At 42.2% G+C, this 22,956-nt stretch overlaps 1 protein-coding gene across 10 annotated transcripts in view; it reads right to left on the reverse strand.

Moving 5' to 3' along the window:
• SUN1 (Sad1 and UNC84 domain containing 1) overlaps window positions 1–22,151 on the reverse strand; it is a 33,368-nt gene extending 11,217 nt beyond the window's left edge. The window contains exons 1-9 of one of the 10 annotated variants that reach the window (XM_030957808.1): window positions 22,070–22,151; window positions 11,440–11,536; window positions 5,730–5,921; window positions 5,209–5,399; window positions 4,080–4,106; window positions 3,795–3,989; window positions 2,013–2,135; window positions 969–1,052; window positions 543–653 (exon numbers count right to left, since the gene is read on the reverse strand). In XM_030957808.1, the coding sequence (XP_030813668.1) occupies window positions 543–653; window positions 969–1,052; window positions 2,013–2,135; window positions 3,795–3,989; window positions 4,080–4,106; window positions 5,209–5,399; window positions 5,730–5,921; window positions 11,440–11,516 (1,000 nt within the window). In that variant the 5' untranslated portion in view covers window positions 11,517–11,536; window positions 22,070–22,151. The other 9 variants (XM_030957804.1, XM_030957803.1, XM_030957805.1 and 6 more) reach the window with 9 other exon arrangements.
• Window positions 22,152–22,956: the final 805 nt, after the last annotated feature.

Below are 22,956 nucleotides of genomic sequence, written 5' to 3' on the forward strand. Positions count from 1 at the left end.
GTCTCAAATCATTTTCCTTTGCTGAATAAAGAGCACTCAACAGATCCTTGATGCCTCTGTCATTCAAGCTAGGGAACGCTCATCTCACAGGGTAGATTCTATCCCTATACAAGACTCCTGTAAAAATTGACTATCACTAGAACAAAAATAAAATGTTAAAACCCCTTTATTCAAATAATCTGCATACCAGTATCTCATACCTTGCTTTCTTTTAAAGTCAGCTTTTCAACCTAGCAAGCATACAGATCTCCCCAAAGTGCAATAAGTTAATCTGACTTGTTCCTTCTATCAGATGAGGTGCACATCACTCTACACCTTGTTTTCACTAACAGGTAAGCAGCCTGCCAAGCTTGTACAAAAGCCAAAATCAGAGCAAGAATTCAGACAGAAGAGGTGTTAAAGAAGTTAGTTGTCTAGGCACTTTACATTTCTACCCTACTTTGATAGATGAAGGAAGGAAAAAAAGCCCAAACACAAAACGTGTGATTAACATTGTGAGATTGCGATGCAAAATAAAAGCAAACAAAAATATCCAAGTCAACCTGCAGAAGAAAAGGTGTGCCAAATGGTCCTTGCTACCCTTTTAGTCCATGAGGACTGCATGTGGTCTGTGGTGTACATTTCAAGATGTTTCTTCCCTTTACAGTCATCACCTGTTGGTTGTGGTAACAGTTGATTAATGGGATAAAGCCAGGATCAAGTCAAGATCTGTTACAAAATAACCTGAACAAGTCTATCTCACATCATCAGTCATCAACCCAAAAACTGCTAAGCAAACTTCAGGGAAGGAAACTTGCTGGGGGAAATACTACAGTACACCAGGGGATCACCATCCCCCCCACATTTAACTTTCAAACCAAATATTTACTTTGTAGCTCCCACAGTGTCAGGGGCTGTGTGATGCCGCTATTACAGCAACCACCTGGTGTAGAGCCCAGGACTGAGACTACATCAATCACTGTACTTACATATTGACTCCTCATTCACACCAAGGTGACGATCTTCTCTGTAGAACTCCTTTACATTCATGCTTCCACAGTAGTCTGAGTGAGCTGCAACACATCCAAAAAGCACACACAGATTCTGATTATCAAATTCAAAGCCTTTCATAGACACAGATTTCAGCTAAACTGGCTTGGTTCACTAATTAAGTCAGATTACTCTAAGGAAACCTGAAAAATTATTGAGGAAGAAGGCTACTCTGTGTAATCTTCTTCCTTCTTTAAATATCAAGGGGCCTCTTAGTTCAAAGAAATCCTTCTGCTTCTTTTTAGATAGCAAAGTTTGTAAAAAGAAAAAAACAACAAATAAACAACCCCTCATCAAGTAAGTCCCTGTTCCCAACATTCCATCAAATGGGTCAGCCATTCATTGCATATTTGTGCTGATTTTAACAAACTTGTTACAAGAAGGAGAAGAAAGCATTAGGAATTATAAGGCTCTGAGCAGAGAGAAGGAGGAGAGCAAAGTTCTACTCACATGCAGAAATCAGTTCCCTTCTGCCTATGGCAATTTAACTTCACTTGTAGAGCAGGTATTATAGAAGAGAAAGCACCAAAGAAGAAATGAATATTTTCAGGGAAAACAAGATGTGCTCTAAAGTAGTGCAGAGTGATGAGAACAGTTTGAGTTTTGCAAGACAGATCTAAATGAGCTTTAAGTGCACAGTAGGTTTAAGGGTGATAAGAGAGAATGAAAGACATTGAAAAATTAGAATTTGACACTATCACCACAGTTTTTAAAAATCAACTTAAGTTTCTCAAGTCAAAAATTACTCTCTACCACTTCCTAATAAAATCAGCATGTGGATCTCATATAAGGGAATCTTGATACTTTCAAAACAGGAAAGGTATGAAAAGTGCAGCACGAGTGAAATAAAAACTGAGAAAGACAGGAGCCAGCCAAAAGACTATAGAAGAAGAACACCATAGTGCCAAAGATGAAGTCCAGAAGAAACCCAATACACACACTCTGTCTTTGTTTGCAGACCAAGGAAGACAACTGAAAAGTACCTTTATATTCATAACCCAGCTTCAGCAAAACCATTTGAAAGAGTTGCACTAATAGTGATGCAAAGGATGCTGCAGTATTTTTGACCAATCGTAGAATCTTACTCATGTAGAAATATGTTCCTCCTATTGAAAAAAACAGTGTGAATACAAATTATTCATCCACAGAAATATGTACTTCTGTTCTCTGGTCACCATTAGCTTGTGAAAGAGTGAGGACAAAGCAGGGAAAGCCTTTGTTTAGCTAAGAGTATGACACTTCAGAAAGTGTGGTTTGAAAAGTCTGGGTGTATTAGATATTGCATGAAATCTTTGGTAAGAATTACACACCCTGGATAATGACTTCAAGGCAAAATGTATAACTTCAGCAAGAACAGCTTTGCTTAGTGACAGTGCAGAACTCTAAAGAGCAATGAATTCCTTGCTTATGGAACTCAGGATTCCTCACTGAGGTGAACTGCTGATCCTGATTTTGGGGTCACAGTTCCAAAGAGACACTAAAGTGTTATTCTGGATTTGAAGGAGTGAGGACTGCCCACCATCTTCCCTGCTGTGACATCAGAAGTAGTTCCTACAGAGGTCTGCCTGAAGTGCTAGAGATACACCCTCCTCCAGAGCCAAAATCCACCACTGCCACTGTGCTGGACTCAGCCACATCCCAAAAAGCTGCCATGACTGTGTGCTTTTCCCCACCCTCACATCCCCAAAGTTTGACTCAAACCCCTAGATTAAAGTTCAAAGGAATGTACAAAGATGAGGAAAACTCTTGTGTGAATATAAACTCAGAAGTACAGAAAGAGTTTTCATGCAGTGCCACTTTAAGTAGTTGACTGTTCAAGTCAAAAGAATTCCACCCTGTGCTACACACTAAATAAAAAGAAATACTTAAGTATTTGAAGTCATATCATATAGCTCAAACAGACTAATTCCTTTTTCTTGTACTGAAAACAAACTTCATTCAAGACTTAACAAACCCACAAAATTCCACAACTGGCTCCTTTCTCATTCAAGGTCATTAAGGAAACAAATCCTTTGTGGTAAGTGAGGACTACCAGTAATCAGGAAACTCCAGGTGCAAGAGGCAGGCAGACATGGGCCAGACAATGAGGAAAACAATCCACTGAATGGAGACTGTCTTGGAAAGGTAGAATCTCATTTATACAGACTCAATTTTTCAAGCTTTAGGAATGTAGTCACTAGAGTGACTATTTTGAATCAGTTTTTCCCTTTGGAGTTCAATTTTTCATGTAGTTGAGGTTTAGCTTTTAGAAACACTATAAAAAACTGCAAGGTTAAAAGAGGAGGAAAAAAGGAAGCAGAAAGTAGAACGCCCTCTCAGAGACTCCCTTGATAACAAAAGCAGTGCAAAGTAACAATTCTGCTCAACCTTGGAAGTTCAAATCACATGAGGGACAAAAAATTGTAAACCAAAAAGCACAGGAAGTCTGTATCTTTGAAACCATGACCAAATATTTCATAGGCAGAGCCACACAGATCTGATGTCAGATTAGGAGACTTATAAAATTATTTGGCCAGCCAGCACTGATTGTAACTTAAGATACCAGGGCATTTGAATTTTGTAATTGTTTGATTTCTACAGCAGCACTGAAAATCAGTAGATTATTATATATGAGAATCTCACAAGTACATAAAATTTCAACTGATACAGAAAAAGGTATTTCAAATAAAGCTGATCTCTAGAATTTGGTTACTGGCAAGTTCATCAGGGTTGGACAGATGCTTAAATAACACCGTAGAAATGAAACACGAGAGAAAGTAACTTACTAGATGCATGTTTCTGGCTCCTGTCCCTAGTGTAGATCCTGGAAGATGGCACATGGGAAGCTGAGTAGGCAGTGAGGACCTCCTTCCTCTCTGACAGCATGCTGCAGTCACTGCACGTGTAGCCGTTCAGCGTGGGCTGCAGCTCTGGGGCTGCAATGCCCCCGTTCCCCTGCAGCAGCAGCGTGGTGTCACTGCCTGGAACACAGCACAACACCCATGGCAGCACTGCCAGCACCAGGCCTGTCACACAGAAACCATGTGCAAGGAAAAGCAAACTGCACTTACCTTTGGGGTCACCTTCTTCATCAAGGCCTGCAAACGAAAAAAAGAAGAAATTGGTCCCAAATATAAGAAAGACCTGAATTGAATTACAATATCTGACAAACTCAAGTTAGAAGTTCCACTAATTTTAAGACTTCAAAGAAAGTCTCTTCATGGTTAGCATTTAATGTATTTTGCAGCCCATCAGAGAAACATCTATCCAGATCTTATTGGAGTAGGGTAATAGTTGTGAAAATCATCCCACCACAGAAGGGGCAGGCAAAGCAACATGAATGCCAACTGCACCTTGACTTAGCTCCTACAAGAAGTTAAAGCAGCTAATTATAAGCTTACAAGGTTTCTGCTGCTTGGTAACTACTTTGATACTACTGTATTTAAAATTCTGTTTTAAGAGCCAGGTTATCTAACATTTAGAATGGGTTCTACCAAGATCGATACAATTCTTCCCACTAGGACTCTGGGAAGGTCACAAGTATTCTGACTGGAAACAAAGAGTCTGAATTGGGAGATAGAACAAATTGCTGAGCTGGTTGTCCACAATGCTTCACACAGACAATACTTTATATAGACAACTCTCATATTTTATCTTCATTGAAGAGAAAAGGTTCCAGGAAAATCTATTTCAGTATAGTTAAAAAGCCAAACCAGCCAGCCACATACAAAAAACCTTTTGGGAAATTCTGAAATGCCACTAATTTGAAACTTTCATCTCAAGGTATGTTAAAAAGAAACACACTTCTGCCTACAAACAAGTAAGACAATGCTTTTCCTTTGACTTTTCAAAAACAAGTTATATGTTTATCATTCTTTCAATACAGAACTCAGTGTACATTTTGAAGAAAGCAAATACAGGAGATAATTACAGCATTGCATCACAGAAGTGTTTATGTTTGCTGGCATATTAACTTGACTGTGAATGTCTTGACATTAACCATGCCGGTAAATTAAATTTACACACTGGACCATGAATTTCCAGTGGGCATCTTAGCAAGCAGACCCCTACACCTGAAGTGCAAATGCACACATGTTTGGGGATAGGATGGACAACAGGTGATGTAAAGATCATACATTTATACACACCAAACCAAACAGTTTGCACAGTTTGATACAAGCAGTAGCAATTATTGCCTACCCCAGAAATGATCAACTTCTGTCTGTTCCCGAATCAGAGACTCATCCAATATAGTGGATATCATTGATGTATCACTGGCATGGCTATTGAAACTGCTCTGGCTAAAAATAGATGAGCTGGACATATTTTTCCTTGGCACATGTCTTCCACTGCCAGACTGCTTGCTCATACTTCTGCGTTGCTTTACCACCCTAGGAAACAAAGGCAAGTAAGACACAGCACTAAAGACATATTTCTGTTATTCTCTCATTTTATTAAAAAATGAATAAACAGTCATTTCAACACTGATGTGACTAAACAGAGAAAACAAGATTTAAAAGGAAGTCCTTGCCTTCAAGCATCTATAATTTGACAAAAATGTTTGTAAAAAATTGTCATTGCAAACCACATACTGAACATAAATTTCAGAGTATGGCAGCAAACACCAAGAACAAAAAATAAGACCTGTAGGCAACCTTTCTGCATTATTGTGTTCAAGCAGTAAGACTCAGGATTTACTAGTGATGACTAAAAATGCTTACTTAGACTGATCCCTGAAGGACATGTTTCCAGCATAAGAGCTGTCGTGAAGGGAATCGCTCTGTCCATCATCTGATCTACTGTATCCTCCAGCAGCCAACCGTAAACTACGCCGAGACATTCTGGGTGAATCAAACACTGGATCTATTTTGTTCTCAGTCTCAAAATCCAAAGCAGATGAAGAATAACTCGAACTGCAGTAAAATAAGAACAGCAAAGTTACTGGGAGAATTTTCAACCTGGTAACAAACAGGTTTTTCAAGCTAGTCCAAGTTTCCATTAAATGCAGTTTATTTGGGGTTATGGTACAATCCCCACAAGATATACCAAATAACCCAAATAATCTAGATATATGTAGATATTCAGAGTTCTCCTAGGCAATTCATATTACCAGTTCTGCAACTGAAAGCAAATCACAGAAAGAAACAATCACCATCCACATATGAAGTTTAGCCAGAGCAAGCACTCATTCTTTTGGGACCAATTTGAGAGTGGAAGCAATTAATGACACAGTTTCTTCACCATGCCTAGAAGCAAATTAAAAACAACACACTCCAAGTTGCAAGGCAAAGATTAATTTTCAGTCTAAGTTTATTTTTGTCAATTTTCTGTTTGCCAAGTCCTTGTTTTGAGAACTGAAGATCCATATGCCACATTACCCTGAATTTCTACCTCTCAACAAGGAGGAACTTCCTCCCTTTAAGATACTTAAAGACTTCCCTACTTCAGCTATTTCAGTTTAACAACCATCACGTGGTTTAAAAATATTTCCTAATCAAATGCAAACCATTAGAAATACTTAACTCAGAATTGACAAAAAATGTTTAGAGACTTTGATTTGTTTTTCTCCACAGAGGCAAGTTCACACATAGATAGCCTTCATGTTGTTACCCCAGGAACTCCACATTTCAGCATGTGATTCTCTCAGAGCCTCCATGAAAACTTACAGTGAAGACAAAGCAGCAACACAAGGCAAACACAGAACAGATTAAGCTGAGGAGCCTGTAAGAAGTACATTAACCAAAGCAGAAGTTCAGCCTAAAGCAGAATTGTCATACTTCCAACCAAAGGAAGCATTCAGTTATGTAAGTGAGCAGAGGCTGCTGGCACAGGGCACTGCACAGGTCAGGTTCTAGAACTGCTCAGCTCTGTGACCCACAGCATCCAAATGCTGAGTGCTCTGCGCCAGCTTTCATAAGGACTCTGTCCCTTCTTGAGCACAGGGATATACAGAGATGTAACAGCACTTCAGTACTCCTGGAGGCTTTGTTTGGTTTTTTAAAAGAAGAGATAAGCAAAGAATTGTTAATGACAGCAGCTCTTTCTCCCCAAACAAAAACAAACAAGCAAATTAGATCTGAATGAGTAGATTCTACTGTGCAATCTGTATTTGAAATGGAAGCTTTCCCTTTAAAAATGCATACAAATAGCTACTATAAAATGTACTTGTGTGAAAACGACCTAATGGAAATAGTTTTCTCACACCATTATTAAAGATCTCATAACATCACAAAGTAATAATATGGTAGTATTGTACTGCTTCAGCATAGAATTAAGTTAGCACCAGAAGGTCTTGAAGCTACACTTACAAATGAAGTAATTCTGACAAGGTGGTGCTTTTGAAATCAGTTTCTTCATTGCTCCTCAATATAAAGAAAAGTATGTAAGATGGGGCTGTCAGAGCATGTCAACTGCACTTCTTTTGGCTAAAAAACCCAGACAACACACTGCTGGAAAATATCTCATGGCTCCAAAACCAGCTGGGCATTCAGCCCAAAAGATGAGACCAGAGTCCGTCCAAAGCAGCTACTTCTATGTCCCAGAGTAGCACAGATTTGATGGCAGGGCTTTGGTTCCGTGTGCTGGATCTCACTGGTCTGCCCTGATAAGGCTGGCACGTGCAGTGCAACCCTGTGCAAGGCAGGAGAGAGCCTCAGCACAACTTAACAAACCCAGCATATATACTAAATACATTAGGCTTGTTAATCCTGGCTTTCATTTGGCCAGAAGAGGGAGAAGAAATAACATGTTTTCTCATGTGCTCCACCAATTGTAGACTAAAGAGTTTAATTTTTAGTTTTCAAAAATGCTAAACAAAAATTACTCATACTCTGACAGATATGAAAAGAGAATATGGGTTAAATGTGGCTCCTCCTGCTGTTATTCTGAGAGGGTCAGTGCCACAACAGTTTCCTATTGAGTCCCTCCCTAAACAGTTGTTTCAGAACTCAGTTTTGCTATTTACATTTGCCACTATGCATTTGTTTTTCCTCATCTTCACCCCACGTTTCTTACAGATACTCAATTCACAAGAACACAAAGTACACAGAACAAGCTGACAGCTGTGACCAGCCTCAATTTGTTTCTGTTTGTGAACACTTGCTGTTACCAAGTATCTCAATGAGCATTTATATCAATGTGGGTTGAATAAATAGTTTGAATTTGAGCTCTACTATCTAAAAACACCCAACAGATCATCATGGAATCTTTTTAACAAAAGGGGCTTGTCTCTCACTTATGCAGGGTAATAATTCTCTTCACATTATCAGTTATCTGACAGCAGGACAGTACCTTGCCATTTCACTTCCCATGCTTTGGAATGCAGCCTTTTTTCTTCCACAGAAAAGACTACAGTAAAACCACAGCCTTTCCTTTCAAGGGCCAGAAATGAACCTGTACATTGATGCCCTCCTACGCAATATGTCCAGCTAACCAAGAAACACCTAAAGGTAGGATGCAATTAGCCTACATTCCTGCATAACCTCTGCTAACAGTGAGGACTGGTTCCCTCCCCCAGCAAACAGCTCCCATGGCTGTTGGCAGAGCTGGTGACTGGATCTAATCTTCTTGATACTTCTTCACATGAGCTTCTAGAGAGTAAGAATGACTTCAGCAGGTTATTTTTCAACTAAGTAGAACGAGAATGAGGTCTGCCAATTTTAGCATGCCTATAGCTTGTCTGAAGGACCTGAAGTGTCATTTATTTATAAATATTCTTTGAAATGAAATGGGCAGTGATGGTCTTGACTATTCAGGATAACAGGCACATGCAATACACATAGAAAACTACAACTGAACAGACATCTCCTAACATGGACAGACATATAGTCAATACAAAAACATTCACAGGCTTTCTAACCAGGGGGCATTACTTACATTAAGTGACCAAGGACACTACCTTGAATTGTTTAGTTATTTCTTCAGTCAGACCCAGAACATACTTAAAAACCTCAAAGGATTTTATTCAATTACTCTGCAGAAAATTGCATCTCAGTTGAATGCTCTGACACAGAAAACCAAATTCTTATTGATTTAACCCATATTTGTGAAGAAGTGTTAAAGCCACCCAAACTGACAACACAATTCAAAAGATGATGGTGACTAAAAAGAAAGATCAGTCATAAGAGTGGGGTGTAAATTGCATGTTGACAGGTGGGTGAGATTCACAAGTTTGACTTGCATTTGGAGGAGGATAAAGATTATTTAGGTATATCAGTAAATGTTTTTCTGATTTGGGCTGGAGGAGTAGAAGCACAAAGTAGAAGCACTACAGCTATGAACACACAGTGATTCCAGTGAGTATTAATATAAGTTCTATTAATAAATCATAGCCAACTCTATTAATAGCTTTGTGGTATCAAACTTCACTGTACTGCTTTCTGCAGGGCTACATCCCAAGCCAATTTCTTTAAAGAAAAGATTCCGTAAAGATTGAATTGTCAAAGGCAGAATAAATCAGATTAGAATATAAGCAAAACAAACACAGGTGAGCGGTAAGAAGGAACAAATTTCAACGTGAAAATATTTCTGATTAGCAATTTCCTCAGATCTTCAAATATTGCTTAACCCAGAGTAGGAAGAGCTACAATAATAGATGTCATTCTGCACATATGGAGCAAGCAGAGGCACAGCAAGAGTCTGCACTCAGCACAGACTGTGGTTTACTCTCTTGACACCCTGAAAGCAGTGTCATGTCAGAGTACCAAGTAGTGTGCTCCCACTATTTTAACATTTGGGGCTTCACACAATTTTAAAGAAAGAGCTTTCCAATCCTTCTTTTCTCCATAAGGAAGAGTTACAATTAATCAATTTCAGCCTAGTTTAACTATACTGGCCTTCATTAATTCAGCTATTAAACTTCATCTTACCCAGCTCTATCCATTTCTATGGATATGCCTAATAGTTTAACACAGTGAAATGGCAAGCTGGAAAGTTTCAGCACACACACCCCCCTCACAACTTCAAAGTTGTTTGCAAAAGCAGTCTTCATTTATGCAGCAAGACAAACATTCAGTTGTCCCCTAAATAAACCCCACTAAAGTTATAATTAAATATCCTCCAGATGTCCAATAGGATTTATCATTCTGCATGTTCCTTTCTACTTGCCCACTGTTTCACTGGTTGAGAATTTTGCACAAGAATACCACAGGAGTTTAACCTGTCAGGAGTTACAATATTTCAGCCAATCTCTAAGGTACATTTGCAACACAAAGGTAACTAAACTCAGTAATACAGAAGTGAAACTGCTGCTGGATACAAGGCATGTAGATCACCTTTCATTGCCCAGCATGCTTTTCTTGAAATTAGAAAACCCACCTGTATATAACCAACATTTTACCAATAGTTTTTTGTAAAATTCAGGAAAAATTACAATTGAATTGATGCAACACAAAACATGTCACATTTTGCAACACTACTGATATTAGGCTATGGCTTAAAAAAATATAAAAGCCATGATCCCCAACAGAAAATGTAAATGTACAGTTTTGGAGCACACAAAAGAAGAGAATTAACTCAGTAATCTCTTAATGCTTCAGTTTTGCCTACTTCTGTTTTATTGGCAAGTAGCCAAGTATTCTCCTATCTCTAGAATGGATTTTAATAACACATAATAATGATGTACAGAGGGAATAGAAAAGCAAATCTCATACTGCATCCTAACAAACAATAAATTTTTAAAACTTAAAATTAGCTAAATCAATAACTCAGACCACAGATATACTTTGAAGCAGGTATATATCTCAACAGCAGGAAAAGCTCAATAGATTAGAACAGCAACAATCTGCTACACTGATAGTAAAAAACTCAAAATAGGCATCACAACACTTATTCTGAATACATAATACAAAAATTACCAAACACTACAGTTAGTTTCTAGAAAACTGAATTGATTTTAGTGAAACAAAGATACAAGGAAAAAACAAGATCATTAGAAGATACAAAAAAAGATACAAGGAAAAGCAAGTTCATTAGAACACAGATTTTACATTCACCCAACAAGCAGCTTTGCTAAAAGAAGTAATCAATATTTTCCCTCCAGCCAAGTCCCACACTAGCAGCAATGAGTGTGCAAAAATCAGTGGCTTAAAGTGAAAGTGGTCCCAAGTCACAAAAGAAAGCACACACCGAAGTTACAAGACATGAAACATCGAAGAATTTTGAGGACGTATTTATAGAAATCCAACAGCAGTTGTAACTAGGCGGACACAAGTTATTCATAGCAACTAATAAACATTGAGTCATTATCTTAGTCATTGTCCTGTTAGTTCAACGTTTTCTTTCCTCCAGTTAGGACACAGCACTTGTTTTCAAACCAGATTAGAAAAACCTTACTTCTTCAAAGAAGTCAGCTACTTACCATGAAAGCTCAACTCTCCAGATTAGCAACATTCAGAAGAGACAGTTTGGCTACAAGAAGAAAAGGGTTCTCACCTGAGTGCATATGTATAGCCAGTGTTCTCTGGCAGACATTGGGGAGGGGTGTACGTGTGTAGACGTGAAAAGTCCATGTTGACAGTTTCAAATCATACTGTAAAAGGTGAAAATAAAGCAATGCAATGACTTAAAATTACATCAAGTCAATCAAGGAGCCCTTGCACTGTTCAGCCTGTGTTATTAAGCATTGAATAAAAGAGCTATTACCAGAAACATGGAGCTCTCAGTAGTGGAGTAGTATTGCTGCTAGTGCCAGGTATCCCTTATCATTACTACAGGAAGCTCAGGGTATTTCTGGCTGTGACCTTCTTTATGATACCCTACTTTCAGCTGTTTCCAAGTTCTCTGGCTCAGTTATGAGCCAAACTCTTATCACAACCAAATTACAACACTTCCACAGGAACTGTGTTATGCTGGTATCCCTTAAAGAAGCTAAGTATAAAAATCTAAAGAACCACGCAGCCATGGTTCAGAGATCTCCTCAAAATGTGTTTTGCTTTGAGTGCCCTCTGAGCAAAGCACAGGCTGCTCTGTGCACCAGCTGAGGATAATGCAGATGAAACTTGAGAAGTTTTTACATATAGTCAAATCATTTTATTCTAGCACTTTTGAATACCATCCCCTAAGCAGTGAGGGAGTATCCTTCATTTCACATAATTTATTCCTGTCATTAAAACCACTGAATACACACCCTAGCAAAAGAGCCAACTGCAAAGTGACTCATAGGTTAGAATTAGGCACATTTTCCAGAGTGCCATACACTTCCAAAAAAACAAACCCAAAGCCAAAACTACCAAATCAAAACCACCCAAGTAACATTTGTAAAACTTTCCATGGCGTCTTTGAAAGCTATTATAGCTTTCAGAAGAAAATAAAAACTGTTGTTGTCATATCAACAAACTTGCAGAGATGCATGGGTGACTACTTGTGGTACTATGAACAACTTGACTTTCAATTTCAAAGTATTGGCAAAAACCCTTCAGCCTTCCTTAGTTTTATTAGCCAAATAAAATTTTTAATTTTGCAGAAAAGATTCTTGGATGAAAGCTTATTTGTAGTTAACAAATAGGGATTTGGCTATTCTGGATTTGCACGGTTAGCAAGGCAGAATCCTGGCTACTGGCAGATTATCTATGGCTCCTGTTTCAACAGCAGTAAAAGATATTCCACACATCTATGATGACATATCTGAACCAGGATAAAAATATCCCCAGCTAGTTTTCATAATCATAACATCAACAAGCATCTCATTTTGGAGATGTACTTTCCTATGCTGAAATAAGGTTTTATTTTGTACAGCTACATATGCATAAGAAATGAGGACAAAAAGCAGGTACAGGTAAAAGCAGCTCAAAAGCAATCTGTACACGTAACATTAAAATGCTCTTAGTCGGTCTACCTGTAGCCTCCAAATCCTGAGGTCAGTAAGGCAGGAGGGCATTCCCATGACTACTGAAGACTTAAAAATATTAAAACTTCTGGGCCTAAGCATTGTAGCTTCCTGAATCCAAGCACCTCCCATGCAAAGAGAAGTTAATAAAAAAAAAAGCCTCCTGCTATTTACTTTTTTTTTTGTATTATAGAAAACACATTTCCATTAAGTGATCCTCTACATTCACTTCATTTGCCCCAGAGCCATAATGGTTTCACTAACTTGTATATAAATTTATTGTTTGTTTACAGGAAGCTTAAATCAGTAGTGCGGAAGTATTAGCAAAGCAGCCTCATTCTTTTGCTAGAATGAGCAGCAAATTCTGTTGGAATATGTAACAACTGCTGCCTTACTTTATCAACAAACAGGAGCTCAATTTAGCACATAGGAAATGGGGACCAGAAAGCAAGGGCTCGCCAGGAACAGAAGTGGAAACATTGTGAATTTCAAGATGAGGGATGCTGATAATATCAGAGAGCACTTGTATGAAAAAATAGCAAAACAGGTTTTTCAGACATATGCCTACTGAAGCTGAAAACTATGATTAAGGTTGATCTGTTTGAATTGGTTCATGCCAATAAAGATTTTTAACCCTCAAGGTAGAAAAACCTTGTTCAGTTTCTGCTGGAGTTGATGTGCGTGCTTAGCACGCATCATTTCATCATAAAAACTATTTTTTAACTGGCAACTCAGTAGCTAATCCTTCTGACACCCAACAGTATTTTCCCACATGGAAAGCTCAGCTATGCCAGTGAGCTCTGAGCAGCTCCCCAGCTCCTCCCTGTCTGCATTGCCCATATGGGCAGGGCAATGGCCGAGTTTGAAAAACAACATGTTGGTTGAGTTTCTTCCCTATTCTTTTCCCCTTCACCAACAGTTCTCTCTCTACTTGAATTCTGAATAAATCAAATGCTAGAACATAAATAGTATTTCTTATTTGATAAGGTTTAATTGTACCATTAAGTTATTATAGATAAAATATGTGCTTGACAAAGGCAATGCAAACTGCAAAGCCTCGAAGGTACTTAGGCGTAGGTCTATTAATAGCTGGGTTTCATAGCACCCAGCTCTCCAGTGAGGATATCAGGTTTGCCATCTAAACACCACACTTAGAAATCACTCTTGGAAGATTTAGGGGCTTGGTTTGATTCACTGCTTGTCTGATGCTCTAAAATTAATTCTGACTCAGGAGGTGAAATTTCTACTCAATTTTTCAAAGCAACAAAACAGGCTTAACTGACTTAAAAAGCACTTGAAAGTCATCTTCAGAGATGACCACCACCATTTGCAAAAATGGGCATCTAGAATTTACTATGAAACTGGATTTTTTTTGAAGCCTGACTTTACTTCAACAGCTTAATCTTAGTTACTCACCTCTTCAAAACAAATTATCAACTCAATTTATTTAGAAATATTCTACATCTGTATTACAAAACAGACACAGGGTGGGCAGAGGACATTGACTCACTCTAATTTGTTCACTTGTGTTTAACAGCACTCCACCTTTCATGTATAATCTTTCTTCTGACTTATGAAACTTTCATACACAACTGGAACAGAAAGAGACATGCTAATAAAATATTTTGAAAATCTTAAATCACAAAACTTGGCAGAGAACCTGAGAGCTAAGCACTGTACTTAGTTTCAGTTTAAACACTTCTGGGTGCCCAACACCTTTCTGCTTTAGGTACCACAGATCTGTCTGGACCCAGTTTCATGCAGACTTTCAGTCTCAGCTTTGTTGCAGATTACCAGGCCCAAACTCTAAAATAGCCTTTTTCCCTTTTGTAGAAGCCCATAAACATCTACTTCTAATACTAAGGTATGTATAGTGCAAGAACAAAGCCTGTAGTTGTATAAAAGCCCAGTAATAAGAACACTTTGATAAGACAGCCCACAGTGAATTACAGGGAAGCACCCAGTTCCACTGGAATGCCTCAGCTTACAAGCCAACTTCCATGCTCCTGCAGAGGGGACAGCTGGACTATTTGCCTTTTTTTGGGAAGCAGACACAACAGTCATCCTAAGCATCATCTCCCCCTTGCAATTAAACTGAATCTGTGTTACAATAAATCAGCACAGCAGAAGGGAGGGAGAAGACAGATTGTGACTCTGTCAGAACACAAGGAAGCTCAGGAACTCCTGTAATCAGTGCAGCAGAATTTACCTGCACACAAGTCCTTGGCTGTCTCCTAAGGACTTTGAAGCTTCTGAGTGACATGAGGCTGCACTACTAGTTCAAAAAAAGCTTATCTGACACTCACTGTCACAATCAGCCAGCCTTAACAAAGTCCTAGCACCATGGCAGCAAGCTTCCTGGCTCCCAGGAAAGATGATGAAATGCTCCACGAGAGGCCTTTTTGCATAGAAGCATCACAAGGCAGGGGGAGCAGCACCAAACACTGACCGTGCACTACAAACACATCACAGGGACAGACACAAACCCTCACTGATGGCTTTTGGGATACCCATACTTTTACCAACATACTGTCCAGGCAGTTCCTCATGAAACCCTTTGTAAAAAAGGAAGTGGTAAATTGTCATTTCACAAAAGGGACCCTGGCAGAGTAGAAATATTCACCAAAGTCTGTTAGACAATGAGAAAATTCCCAAGACAGCATGTCTTATTTTTTATGTTACAAGGGATAAAAACCTATACAATAAAGTCTTAGATATTGGTAGCACTGCTTCAAATAGAACCTTTACTATCCTTACATTTTAAAGCCAAGTGAGTTTAAGCCACTATGATTTAACACATTTGATGCCACACATGTAAACAGATTTAGGCAAACTATCAATAACAATGAAACTGGAACATGCAAACTCCATCAGTTTCTGAGAGCAACCCATTTTTTACTTGTAATTTCAATTTTTAATTCATTCTATTATTCAGAATAACCAATAAAATCACTGTTTTTGGTTAAAGAACTCAAATTCCTAAGTATATATACTCCACAAAGGATGTTTCACCATAGCGAGTTAATTACTTGTTTAAACAGGCTGAAGAGCAAAGAGCTCCAAGCTAAATCAACATTTTATTAAAACACACATTCACAAAACATTATTATTCCTTTAAAAGAGCAACCCGAAAGCAAACAAACAAAAAAACCCCCACAAGTAACAAAACCGATATTTGACACTGGACGTTACCATTGAGCATTATGGCACAGATCCCCAAACACAGGTGCAAAACCCAGGTTCATCACAACACTGCACGTTCACATTGTGTACCTCTCGAAACGCCTTTTAAAGGGAGGGCTGACAAAAACCAGCCCCGCATTCAGGCGCGGTGAAAGCAGCAGCGTGCCGGTTCATTGTTTACACGCAGGGCCCCGCACAGCGGCTCAGAGCCCGGCCCGCTCGGGCCCGCTCGCACCGGGGCCTGGCCGGGCCCTGCGGCCCCGCTCCGCCACCCGCCCGGCCCGGGCTCGGGGCGCGCTGCCCGGCGGGCGGCACACGCCGAGACATCGAGCCCAAAATGGCTCCCGGCCCCAACAAAGCCCGCCCGGCCCCCGCGCTCCCCGTCACTCGCCGAGTTTGAATTCACTGGAGGCGGCGGCCCGGCCAACCCCGCCGCCTTAACCCCTGCGGCTCCGAGAGCGGCTCCGATCCCCAGCCCGCCGGCGCACAACAAAGGGCGTGTTTAACCTCGCCCGTCACGCTCCCGGAACGCTTCACCTGCCCGATAAACACCCCCGGTATTAGCGATCAAATTAAACCCCCGCATCCTACTCTTTATAAGCGCCACCTGAATGCCTAAACGTCCACGCCTTATAAGCACCAAATTACAAGCCAGTGAAACACCGCAGATTTAAGGGTCTCTAAACACCACCACATTTACTAATAGAGGAATGGAAAAAGCCTGCTAAGCTTGCCAATAAAACCCTCCGTGCAGCTCACTCACGACGAAAAACACCCTGCAACTCACTTCCACAACAGTGCTATGAAAATCAGCGACTAGTAATTCACCCCCATATGTAAAAGCAAGAATTAGACATTAGGATTCACTGGGAAAGTCAACAGAAGCATTAGCCTGGATTAGTCAGTCACAAAGAAATGAAACAAAAACATTTTAAAAAATTAGCAAATATTGAACTTCCTTTTTGCGTAATATTAAACCGAAAACCAGACGGTGATATGGGGGGGAGGGGGGCTCTAAATGCAGCAGAAACACGGAATTTGCTGGCTAATATTTTCCTTCCCTATAATATATTATAAACAATATATTTATAAAATGTATTTTATTTTAACATAGTATAATGTTAAATAAGGCAACATAAAATAAGGCAAACCAAATGCTTTTTCTTCATAAGCAGATCTAAAACTTACTGGAACTGTCAGAAAACAGGTGCTGTCTCCAGTGTTCCTGACACTTCTACCCCTACGGTCACGGAAGGGCAGCCAAACGTGACCATGGCATGAGGAACTCAGCACTGTCACCTCAAAAGGAGTACAGCACTAAAATAGCACGTTCTGCCGTAAAAACACGAGCAGTCACTCGCTCGGCGAGCGATGCCAAACTCTTCCACAGTAAACCCATCTGTTAAACAACACTTTCCCCACAGAAGCAGCTGCCCTGAGGTTACAGCCGGGGGACAGCGAGGACAGGTCTGTCTACCTGTGCTAGCCAGAGCAGAGCACGACACCCATCACAGCACGTTACCTTTGCACCAAGGCTCGGCAGCTGCGGCGAGCGCCGGCACCACCGCGCACTTATCAGCTCTTTCACAATCAGGGCAGAAAGCTGCAGGTTAGAGCTTCTTCTAACAAGGAAACCCTCCAGGTGCCAGGCCCAGAGGGACCGTGGTAGCTGATGTTTCTCTCTCCTCCCAGCCAACAGCGCCGACCGACAGAACTCCAGGCTAACCAGGGGTCAGCGCCCGCCCCACGACTCCAGCCCGCGGCGCCTCACGCCCTGCTGCCTGCCCAGCGCCGCTGCCCGAGCCAGGGACACCGATCCCCCGCTCGGGGGAGGCCGCACACCCGAGACACCGCGCCCCGGGGGCTCCCACGCGGGCGGGCGGCCGCCACACGCGGCCCCGGCCCGGCGGGAAGCGGCGACGGGCGGGCCGGGGCGGGGGCGGGCGGGGGACGGGTGAGCGCGGGCGGGGGGCGGTTGGCAACGGCCGGGGCGGGCTGAGCCGCCGCCTCCAGCCCCGCGCTCCGGGGGCGGCCGGGGCAGCGCGGCCCGGCCCTGCGCGACGGGGAGACCCGCGGCGGGGATTACCTGGTGCCGGTGCAGCGACGGAAAGGCAGAGCCGGTAGCAGCTGTGGCGGCGGCTGAGATTGCCCGGGCCCCGCCCGCTTTGCCGGGGCCGCCGGGAGCCCCCGCCCCGCCCGCGCGGCGCGTGCCGGCAGCGCCCCCTCAGCGCCCGCCCCGCGCGGCCCCTCACACACGGGCACGGGGCTCCTCCTCCTGCTCGGGCCCCTCACACGCAGGGGGGTCTCCTCCCCGGGCGCCCTCACGCACGGGCACGGGGCTGGGCTCGGCTCGGCTCGGCTCGGCTCCGCTCCGCTCCGCCGCCTCCTCCTCCTGCTCCTTCTCGGGCCCCTCACACACGGGCACGGGGCTCCGCTCCGCCTCCGCCGCCTACTCCTCGGGCCCCTCACACACGGGCACGGGGCTCCGCTCTGCCTCCGCCGCCTCCTCCTCCTCAGACCCCGCTGGGGGCTGCCCCCGCCACGGCCGCAGACCGGCCGCCTCCTGCCTCGCCTGCCCCCCTCCCTCCGCGAAATGGAGCTGTGGGAGCCTCTGGAGCGAGCAGTGGAGAGGCGAGGAATTAACTCAGATTTTCACTCTACTGCTTGACTCACTGACTTTCCCTCCCAGTGTTTCCTCTGTTTCCTTCCTACTCGGCCTTTTTGGGGTTTTCCTTCTCTTTGATTCGCCCTCCTCCGCTAAGACTTTGGCACAGCACGCCCGGTGGGACTGAAGCGCCTCGGCTCCGTGTGGTGCCCGACCGAATGTCACCATCGGGCCACAGAAACCTCCGGACAGCCACACGGAAAAGAAATCAGAGAATGCTTCGCCTTGGAACTGACCTTTAAGCCTATCTGGTTCCAACTCCCCTGCAATGAGCAGGGACACCTCCCACTACACCAGGTTCCTCCAAGCCCTGTCCAACCTGGCCTTGAACGCTTCCAGGAATGGGACTGGTTCTTGGCAGAGAAGAAAGAAGCCCCATTGTTCAAACACTCGGAGAACATATGCAAATACATTCCATGTGGGGCCTGTGCCTGAGTGACTTTTTTTAAGCCTTCAATCTCCCTGAGTCCACAGTTCTCTTGTGGGCCCAGCTGGCAGGGATGGTGCAATGTCAGTGAATAGAATAAAGAATTTGTCACTTGGGAAAGGCTAACCAGGCCATAAGTTGTTATTTACTTGTATGTGAGAGAAATGACTCAACTTGTTGTGAAAGACTGGTTAATAAATATGTAATTATCAAATAATCCAAATGTTTGGATACAAAATGAGAGAAGGCAGCTAATCCTTAAGAAACAGAAAATGCAAGATAAACACATTCACTTAAGGTATTAGCTGATATTGTAGCACTGATTTTGGGCAATTCCTGTTTCTTTTAGAAGTGCTTTGCTCCAGCTACATGACAGTTTTAAGATGCTGAAACCAAAGCTGAGCTGACCCCAGTGACATTTGGAAGCCAGTGTCTGGTTTGGTCAGATGTGCAGCCCTGCACCAGTCTCCTCCTCCCTGCATATGTGAGTGTTTTGTAGAATCAGTTTTCTGGCCACTCCTCTTTCTGTACTTACTCCACACCTGTTTTCCTGTTTTAAGAGTAGATAATATTTAAAGGCTTAAGATACTCAGAGCAAAATCACCTCTTAGTTTAAATCTCCTTGAAATTCCTTGGTGGTGTGAGGCCAGGCCCTCTGAGGGGTGATTCCCACCCTGTTCCCCTGGAGCCCAGGCAGGGCAGGCAGCTCTCAGCTCTGGCAGGACAAGGCATGTCATTCTCCCAGGGCCCTGCCAGCTTCCCAGGCTGCTCTGACTTGTCCTGAGCAGTTGTTTTTCCATCACAACCAGGCCAAGAGGCTGGATGGAGGATGATGGCTGAAGCTCAGTTTTCCTTCTATTCCTCAGCTATGAGAGGCAGTAGAGCTTGTTTTAAGTTTCCATGATTTAAGGGGAACTTGGTCAGATCTCCTGGCTTTGTTAAAACAAGATGGTGTGTATAGGGAGTTAATTTTTCCACATTTCAGAAGAAACTGCTCTGAGGCAAACAAAAGTTCCTTCAAGATTTCTCAGCCTCAAACAAATTCTGAATGTAAAGTGGGCTGACAATTTTATTGGCCAAGTTGAAGTGTATAGAGAAAAATGGTCAGTAAGAAGAAAAATTGACCATATTAAAAATGTTCCATTTTTAACATTGTAGAGGGCAGTTAAGAATTTAGAGAAAAAAAAAGCTTTCTTAACTGCCACCAGGTATGGGGAAGCTGCAATACAGGGCCAAACTAATCTAAGGACTACATTACTTCCCTCCCTACCTTCCCTTCCCTTCCCTTCCCTTCCCTTCCCTTCCCTTTTTCCCACATTATTGCTCCCTTCCCACTATGATTCTCATTCCCAGTGCTCTCCTGCTGTCACACCTAGCAAACCTGTTGTGCTCCACATTCTGCTGCTTGCTATCAAAAGGGGCAAATCCCCACAGTGACTGAAGGTACAGACTGAATGTGGCAGAAACCAGTGCAGCCAGGTGTTTCTGACTGGTGGTACTGGGCATGGCATGCTGCTGCACAGAATGGGACTGGTGACCTTGGCTGGGCATATCATCATATATATGTAGTAGTATGAAAATCACCTGAAATATCTGTAAATCTGATTTCCTGCTCATTAAAGAAAAGGTTTCTCACCACCTGCATCCCTCTATGGTTAAGCTCAGCAGGGCCCTTTCCCCACACCCCTCAGCCAAAGGCAGTGGGTGCTGCATCCAGAGCAGTTGGGTTATCAGGGGAAGGGGGATGCAGAGCACTTCAGATCAGTTTTGCCCCTGGATCTCCGTGGTCCTGCCTTACAGGGGATTTCAGACATTAACAAGAAAAGCCGATTACACCCAAGGCGGGCGGGCAGAGCAGCCGCTCTCCTCACAGCTCTCATCTGCTGCTTCAGCTCAGCTCCTGCTTCTCTGGGGGATTGATCCCAGTAAATGGACACAAGCTTGTTAACTGTAATTTTTGTTGATCCTTCAGATGCCTAATAATGAAGATTTTTTTTCCTTTATTTTTCTTTCTCTCTTTTTAAGACATGGTTAGACCTTCCCACGGAGGGCTGAGACACAGAGCAGTCCATGATGTATCCAGCAGGACCAGCTCTGATCCACTCTTCTAACAAACAGTTGCTCACCTTCCCTTGCAGGGATCCTAACACAGATTCTGCAGATGAAACAGAGGCTTGGCTGCTCTCAAGCCAGCAGTTGGCTTTCCAAAGCCAAGATATTACTTTATTTTTGGGGCAGTGCTCTGCTATGTTTGTGTGGTGCAGACAAGGGGGGTCTCCCAGCAAGACAAAATCTGTCCAATAGCCCATCAGAACTCTAACCTCTCCATATAGAACTATTGTAGTACAATTTATTTATAATAAATAAATAAAATAACTTCTACCATAATGATATAAATACCTATTATGGTTATACTGTAGTATAACTGGATAGTTTTATCATAGTACTATGTAGTAAAAGAGTACTATGGACTATACTAATTCTTTCTGGTTACTCCTGTTTTTAACTTATTATACCTTAATGGCTAAATTTCTCTGTGTAGAGATTAGATTAGATTAGAGCTGTGATCTGTTATTACAGCCTATAATAACTTTGCAGTTAGAGCTGGAGGTCAGTGTCTGGCAGCAGGCTGCTGACACAAGCAGAGAGGTGCATTAGGGCACCTTCCTGTGGGCTCACATGACCCTGCAGGGCTGGACACCTGCACAGTGTCTGCAATCTACCAGAGCATTCCTGGAAATCTGCACATTGCCTGGATGGACTCACATGGAGAAGTGGATGCATCTGGAACATACCTAACCACCAGCCTCTCCTAAAATGCTCTCTGATGTAGACCCCATCTCAAAGTTTAGTTATCTCATTTGTCAGTGCCCTCTCAATGTCCAATTAATTCAATCTATCTAAGGAAGTTAACAAATACATAAAAGATTCTATATTCAGTTAGACAAATGCATGCACTTACCTAAAAACCTCTGTTTTGCTGAGAATCCAAGTCCCAGGATCCTGCACAGCAGATCTTCTGGCTTACAAGGACGAAGACAGAGGCCCAACTGCTTGTCACAGGAAGGGCAGGGCTAAAGGCTGCTTATCTAAAGTGCCTGAAAGTTTGAGATAACAGCTCTGCTCCCCAAAATTGCCTTAGCTTAAAAGTGACGTAATGCATATGGTGCCAGTGACATTCTGTAATGTGCACTAACTAAATCTAGAAAATATAAAAGCTGATCTGGCCAAACAGGAAAAAAAACCCCCAAACATTTTAGTTGAGTTCCTATTGATCCAGTAAAAGATTGAAGCTGAAAGTTGAGTCTCAAAGAAAATGACTTTAAAATCCAGACTCATAAACCATCCACAGGAGACTCAATAATAGTAAATTTTTGTAAAGGCATTTAAGAAATTTGGGTTATATAAGTTGAAATACAGTAAATTACAAGCAAGGTTAGCACATTGTCATGTCCTACACCCAGAAGACCTAATAAAAGGACGTGTGGCAGATCCCCAGTTTGTCACATACACACACAAACAAGATCTAGCTGGTGTTTAGCATGTCTCTAGAAGCACTATTAGAATATTCATTTTAACAAGCTCTCCTGGCTCTGAAGAAAAAGCTGATTTGTTGGATAATGTGGAGATTTTTCTTTGTGAGGCATCCCACAACGGACTGCTCGGAAAGATAACAAAATGTTCAACATATGGAGGAAAAAAAAATTCCCAGCCTGCTGAAGATACCAAGCTTGATGAATACTTCAGCTCTTGCTATTTGTGTGCCAGCTTTAGAACATCTTGAAAAACTTTGACCAGATTCCATGTCAACCAGGAATGTTCTCTTCTCTCATCCCACATTTGAAGTTG

Source organism: Camarhynchus parvulus, chromosome 14, assembly GCF_901933205.1.
Source record: "Camarhynchus parvulus chromosome 14, STF_HiC, whole genome shotgun sequence".
Taxonomy (NCBI): Eukaryota; Metazoa; Chordata; class Aves; order Passeriformes; family Thraupidae; genus Camarhynchus; species Camarhynchus parvulus.